Raw genomic sequence first — 7,808 nt, 5'->3', positions numbered from 1 at the left:
CCCAATCGATTGGATTAGTAGAAATTCTTATTTTGAGTTAGATAACAGATTGCTCATTGATTTATCAATGTCTTGGTTAGTTATATATTACTTGATGGTTTGAGAAATTTATTTTGAGTTCATTGTTAATTGGCAAGCATTATATGAACTTTTAGCATATGGAAAATCCTTTTAAGGTGCATGCTTAGTTGAAAGGTTATTTTGTGCATTTAAAACTTAAATGTTATGTGTTATCTGTTAATTTCGGTTGGTGACCCTTTACAATTATTGTGGAAATCTGGGCTTTGCCCTCAGATGAGAGTCAGGACGATCCTACCGGTTCGTACCCTACGGACGGGAATGGAGATGGGAACGCGTGATTGCAGTTACATTAGGAGGATCTCACGGGGCGCGTGGAGATACTCAGGGTGTATAGCTTTTTGGTAGGATGATCAGATTAGGATGATGTATAGGAACTAGGTGTCCTTCTTTTTGGTTTGGAGTATTTTTAGTTTGGAAAACTGTACTTTTACTAATATTATCAGTTTGACATCATCTTTGAATGGGTTCCATGTACCATTTGATGTTGTGTAAATGTTTTGGATTTGTAATTGGAGAAACTTTTCCGCTGCTTGTAAATTATAATGACTCATTTATTTATCCAAAGGCATTTCCTGATTTAATTCTTTGTTCGTTTTTAATTACTTTTAAAAAAATATATATATATACCCTCGCTTTGAAAAACGGGGTGTTACAGAAAATACCGTAGGAATAACAAATTTTTTATTTATATTTGACTAATTTTTAGTGACAGACAATCCTCAGAACATGTAGTGATAGTCCTCAAAGTGTAGCAGGACGCCCCCTTAAAGTTGACACTAAATTTGGGTGTCACTCAAAGTATTATTGACATTTACCTACAGTTTGTAACTTTAAGTGACAAATTTTGCGTGTCACGATACGTCAATTTTTTTGTAGCGTATTGTAAAATGTAAGATTTTCAATGGTTACCATTTATAAAGATTTGTGTTTGAGTTCATGAAAAATTACACATTTAGATCGTGATTGAAATATATAAATTCTATTTGATTTTAGTGTTAATTTAAAAGAAATGAAATGAAAGAGTGGGGTGATTAAATATTGACCACATAAATATACATGGATGATCATAATTAAAAGTTATTTAAGTTACATGTGATCACTTAAAAAAGTCACATGATTTCTTTTTCTAATCTTGATCATCTCCTCTATTTGTGAGTTATGCGTAGTGGTATATTTTTGAAGTAATTCTAAATCTAATTATCTTAAATTTTTAAAATATTACTAATGAATTAATATGAATTGATATTAAATTTTCTTTATAAAAGTTATTTATGATCGGATATATATAACATATATTTTGAAAATGTTTATATTTTAGATATATGATAAGTGATAATATGTATTACTAAATGATTTTTATGAAATTCTTATATATATATATATAAAAAAAAGTTTATTTTCTTTTGTGAAAGTTCTAAAGAGAAAAATATGTCATGATTTATAGATGTCGTATGGTTTATATATAAATATATTTTCTTTTTTTATTTAAATTATAGTTATTTAAATAAAATATGTATATATAATTTATTGAATTTTATTTATTAAAGGAAGTTTTGTGTTCTTATTTATTTATATGCAACACGTCATCTTCTTTATACAGGTGATAATACAAAAGGTAAATAAGTCTTTAAAATCTCTATAAAGTTTATTTTAACTACAAAATTTTAAAAGATATGATTGTTTATTATTGATTCAAAAGGATTAGAACGACTGGAATGCATGTTATTGTATATCTGAAGCTTACAAATCATATTAAAGTTTATTTATTGTTGTCAAGATCGGTTGAGTCATCCTGAATCTATTACGATGCAAAATAATAGTTAAATTTTGGCATAATTACTCCCACAATTCCTTAACTTAATTTCAGGTAACACTTCAGTCATGTCTCTTTTGAGTTGTAATTTAGGACCGATATGGGTTGTGAAAGTACATTTATCTACACTACAAAATAACAATATTCATTACAGATGAATTTAATAATTTACACAAGATTGTTTTAGATAGATTCGATCAAAGAGGATCAACAAAGGCAAAACATCAAGATCAATCTCCAAATTGATGAACTATGAGCAAGGACATCCATGATAGCAAGGACATTGTTGCTGCAACTTTTTGCAGAAAGCACATTAAGTTTTTATGCAAGGACTGAAACATAACAATTGTCAAAATTCAGCAATCATACAAAACAGAAACGAAGAATGTTCTTGTTTTTACAAACGAACGTTCTGGTTTTAATTCTCTTTTAAAGATAAAATTAAAACAGAGAAATTTCCACAGTATAAACCACTTATTAAAGACTATCAAGACTTCTCAAATCAACAATGAAGCCTAAAACTCGAGTTGAATGCCCTAAGGAGAAAAACAGCCTCAAGATTGATCTCCAAATTGATGAGTTGCGAGCAAAGACACAAGTACATTGTACTTACAATATTCTGCAGAAAATTCTACATAAACCTGACTCAAAACTGTGCCAACTGACATGTGACAACTCATTCACATTTTCCATGAGACCTAAAAGCAAGAACGTTATCCGATTGCCAAGAACGTTCTAGACATCAAATAAACACATGTTTAATTGCTTTAAAACATGTCTAACACTTGAGAAGTGTGTCCAACGAATATATTCATTTTAAACTTAATATTCAATTCCTTTTATCATCTATAAATTGAAGATCAATTGGAAGGTGAAGGCAATAGCTCAATCTACAAATCTACCAACACTTGTTCAAGTAACAAGTCAAAAAACTCTTCAAGCAAACTCAAACGCTCTTAACTATATCTTTGGATCATTAGTTACTGAGTTTATCTTTCATTTATCTCAAACAAGTGTTAAGAAGTTTCAAGATCCCAAACACTTTTACCATACACATCATTTGTAACTCAATTATATCTTTCATATTAGATTGAGTGTGTTTGTAAAAATCCTTTCAAGGCTGAAAGGTGATTATCGAAATTCTTTCTAGGTTGAAAGATGAAGTTGTATCAGATCAAGGTTGATCTGGACTGATGGTGTAAAAACCAAGAATATTCTCCGTTTTGAATACTAAGGGAAAAATATCACAGTTGTGATGACTGGACGTAACCCGGGTTGGATGAACCAGAATATATCTCTATGTGATATCTCTTCCCTTATATCTATTTATTTCTAGTCTTTTGATTATCAAATTAAATAGATAAATTAAATTCTTTGTTTTTCACTAACCAAGAACGTTCTCCGTTTTCTATTTTCATAACTAAGATTAATCTTGAGTTAAATTCTTTTTAAGTTTTAACAAGAAATTTTAAAAAGGTGAAATTACAATTCAAACCCCCTTTCTGGTGATTGATATTGCTACTTTGTAATCCCTAACTCTTTGCAATCCTCTCAAGTAGTGAAACAACTTTGTAGTTGGAGGTTTTGTGCGACGTCTTAAAATATTTGTCGATAATAATCCTCTATAATTCGATTAAATTATTCTCCTACGAATAATTCTAACTGGGTCTATGAAAATATTTTTAAAATATTTCAGTAACCCATCACTTCTCATCTAATCCTTTTTACACAAGTGATTCTAGTCAACACACAAAAATAGATAGTCAAATTGTTCATTTTGGTCCTTACAAAGTCTTACTACATAGTAAGGAAATATCTAAATGTTTTTATAAACCACTCCGTAAAATATTAATATCCTAGAAAAATATCTAGATATTTTGTGACTTTAAGTCACATCATCTCGTTCAATCTCCGAGTTCGTTCTTAAACGAGTCGCATTTCAATCATGGATAAATGTATCGGTCACTTAAATTTTTTTATAATAAATCTACAAATTAAAACTTTATAAAATTTTGCGAATAAATTTTTATGTGATGAAATTTTTATTCCTTAGTTTAGAAAAATATAACGAGATCAAATTCTCATTATAGTTGATATATAAAACACCCGGTTAAATTTTTGTATCATTCGAAGTTCGTCAAAATTTGAATAGCAGGTATATGTTGTCTGTTTTAAAAAATAACTTAGTAGAAAATTATTTTTGAAATTTCAACAATGTTAAGACATTCACATAGTTATTTAATATCAAAATGTGGATCACATTCACTTTCGTTCGTTCAATTGCATGCAAAGATGGTCGTTTTTCGTTTGTTGTTATGTAATCTAAAGATTTGAGGACACAATATTATAACATGAACGAAAAGAGAAATAGAATAATAGTATGTGTAATTAAATATTTCTTTTATAAGAGAAAATTTTGTTTTTTTAAATTTATTTAATTTCAGTAAATTAAATTTGTTTCAATTTTTAAACTATGCTTATCAACTTCAGTAAAAAAAAAAGTTAATTTTAAAGGCCGCATGGAATTAAAGTAAATATAAAATAATAATGCAATTTGGTAAATATGAACTTTAATACTATGAACTTAAATATGAATTAATAGAGTGGTGAAGGTGACAAAGAACAATAATGCTATTCACACCCCTCAAACTTAAAAAAAAATCAAAATCCCCAAAATGCCCTTCCCTTCATTTTCTTCATAACATTACTTATTCATATCATCTTCTTCCTCTTCATTCTACATTCCATATTTTCATTGTTGTTCATCTTCTTCATATTCATCATCAATCATCATCCACTATTTTCATCAATCATCATCATCAATCATTAATCATCAATCATCATCAACCAAGTTCATCAAGTTATTATCATTGTTGTGAATCAAGTAAGTAATAATCATTCTTTGTTTTTATTGTGTTATGTTGTTTTGTTTTATGTATTTAAGAATACAATGCCTGAAAATTGAAGGAAAGTAGTTTCCATTTTTGATGAAGAAGACAACTTTCGTTGCCCTAAACCCAGAAACGTACCTTCAGTTCACGTACGCAAAAAAGTTTTCAAAAACCCAGAAACGTACGTGAACTCAATTCACGTACGTGGACAAAATTTCAAAATCCAAACCTTACGTGAATTGAAATAACGTATGTATACGTGAACTGAGTTCGCGTAAACTTACGTGAATTGCAGTTTACGTACATAACAATTTTTCAAATTTTTTTTACGTACGCAATTTCAATTCACGTACATGGTTTATTATTCATCATTACGCAATCTAAGTTTACGTAGGGTACGTGAATTCAGATTGCGTACAATATGAGAATTCATGTTTCAAACTCCATTTAATAGGCAATCTGAGTTCACGTAGGTGTACGTGAATTCAGATTGCGTAGAGTTTCAGAATTTCAGTTTTTTAAAACATACGTGAACTCAATTCACGTAACTCCAAAACGTACGTAAACTGAGTTCACGTAAAATCTCCAGATTTACAAAAACAAAAAATGGGAGTTATTGGATATTAAATGATTTTGAATATTGGTATGTGAGTTATGAGTGTGATGAATGGGAGTTATGGGATATTAAATGTGTAATATTGATGATAGGGGCATTTTGGGCACTTTAATTTTTTTTAAAGTTTGAGGGGTGTGAATAGCAATTTGGGGGGTGTGAATAGCATTATTGGACAAAGAAGTGCAAAATTAATGAACCTCTTCTACTTACTATCAAGATATCAAAACGCAAAGTTTCCTCACGTTTCTCTGTTCTTCTCCGTTTTTGATTATGAATTGTTTCTCCGTTTCAGTTTCAAGGTTACTAACCCTAACTAGGTATTCTCTTTCTTCCATTCCCAATTTTCTTCCAATTTCTTCTTCAAACACTTTTCTTCTTTCATTTTCTTCACGTTTCAATTCCAACGATGTTAACAATGTTGATGATGCTGTTTCCTCATTCCATCGCATGCTCGGTATGAATCCTACCCCATCCATTGTTGACTTCACTAAGATTTTAGGTTCTCTCGTGAAGATGAAGCATTATCTAACTGCTATTTCCCTTTCTGAACATTTGGAATTCAAGGGAATTAAGCTTGATATTGTTACTTTTAATATCTTGATTAATTGTTACTGTCACTTACGTCAAATGAATTTTTCCTTTTCTTTATTCGCTAAAATTCTCAAGATGGGACTTCAAGTAGATATTATAACTTTGACTATTCTTATGAAAGGTCTATGTCTTGACAATAAGGTTCAGGAAGCTCTGCATTTTCATGATCATGTTATTAAGCAGGGATTTCTATTGAATCAAGTTAGCTATGGGACCTTGATAAATGGGTTGTGTAAAATGGGGGAAACAAGAGCCGCCCTGCAATTGCTGAGACTAATTGACGCGAAATTTGTCAATGCTGATGTGGTAATGTATAACACTATAATTGATAGTTTCTGTAAATACAATTCTGTAAACCATGCCTATGAATTGTATGTTGAAATGATTTCAAAGAGAATTTCTCCTACTGTTATCACTTTCAGTGCTCTGCTATATGGATTTTGCATGGTTGATAAATTAAAAGAAGCATTAGGTTTGTTCTATGAAATGACAATGAAAAAAATTTACCCAAATGTTTATACTTTTAGTATATTGGTGGATGGCTTATGCAAAAAAGGAAATGTGAAAGAAGCTTTGAATGTGTTAGCTATAATGATTAAACAGGGTGTACATCCAACTGTTGTTACTTATAACACATTCATGAATGGTTATTGTTTGATTAATGAAGTGAACAAGGCCTTAGATATATTCAGCAGTATGGTCCACAAGGGAGTGGTACCCAATGTTTGGAGCTACAACATCATTATTAATGGAATGTGCAAGAATAAAATGGTGGATAAAGCCATGAAGCTCTTTAAAGAAATGCGTAATAAGGAGATTGTTCCTAATGTGGTAACTTATGGGACCCTCATTGATGGTTTTTGCAAATCGGGCAAAATCTCTATTGCTTGGGAGCTTGTAGATGAGATGCATGGTATAGGTCAACCAATTGATATAGTGACTTAAAATTGTTTATTACATGCTTTATGCAAAGATAATCTTGACAAAGCAATTTCACTGGTTAAGGACATTCAAGGCCAAGGTATTCATCTAGATGTGAACTCATATAACATACTAATTGATGGACTATGCAAAGATGGACAACTTAAGAATGCACAAGTGGTGTTTCATGATCTTTTGACTAAAGGCTATCAACTAACTGTTTGGACATATAATATTCTGATAAATGGGTTTTGTAAGGATTGCTTGTTTGATGAAGCACTTGCTTTGTTATCAAGAATGGAAGACAATGGTTGTATTCCTGACCTTGTGAGCTATGAAACAATTATTTATGCCCTCTTTGAACAAAATGAGATAGATAAGGCAGAAAAGCTTCTACAGGAAATGATTTCTAGAGGTCTAATATCGAAAAAGCAATATTAGGTAAGATGCTTTCTTGTTAGTATTGGTATGAATGTGATTGTGAATAGGTAAGATACATGTCATTTAGGAGAATGCTCCTTGGTGGGTCTTAATTATGGGAATGCTCCTAATACTGTTTTGTTTCTATATGTTACTTTTAATTTTAATTCTGCTTTTTCTGTTTTTCAGCACTTGTGTTACTTGCTATTTAAATTGTTTCAGTTCTGTTTATTAGCTTTGATTATAAGCTTATCATGTTCCAGAATGTTTTACTCTTCTTTCTGATTCATTATGTCCCTCCTTCTGAATGTTTCTCTTCTTAGATTCCTTTTCAACTTGATTCTTAACTTTCCATTAGCATATGTAGGAGCAAGTGCCTCTGAGCTATTACATGTCATATTTGGCTATTTTTTAGCAAAGCTGTTAAAGGGTTATGTTACTATCCTTAGTACTCCCTAACTGTATTTCATCTTAT

At 30.4% G+C, this 7,808-nt stretch overlaps 1 protein-coding gene across 1 annotated transcript; it reads left to right on the top strand.

Moving 5' to 3' along the window:
• The first annotated feature begins 5,628 nt into the window (after window positions 1-5,628).
• On the top strand, window positions 5,629-7,521 carry LOC101507741 (uncharacterized). Its single transcript, XM_073368395.1, has one exon. It carries the CDS (start codon window positions 5,672-5,674, stop codon window positions 6,935-6,937), a length of 1,266 nt encoding a protein of 421 aa, XP_073224496.1. The 5' UTR covers window positions 5,629-5,671; the 3' UTR covers window positions 6,938-7,521.
• Window positions 7,522-7,808: the final 287 nt, after the last annotated feature.

This window comes from Cicer arietinum, chromosome 5, assembly GCF_000331145.2.
Source record: "Cicer arietinum cultivar CDC Frontier isolate Library 1 chromosome 5, Cicar.CDCFrontier_v2.0, whole genome shotgun sequence".
NCBI classification, from domain to species: domain Eukaryota; kingdom Viridiplantae; phylum Streptophyta; class Magnoliopsida; order Fabales; family Fabaceae; genus Cicer; species Cicer arietinum.
This window is presented reverse-complemented; position numbering and strand designations above follow the sequence as displayed.

Bases quoted from the DNA above. Each gene is read 5' to 3' on its own strand.
- LOC101507741 (XM_073368395.1), top strand. From the start codon at position 5,672: ATGAATTGTTTCTCCGTTTCAGTTTCAAGGTTACTAACCCTAACTAGG.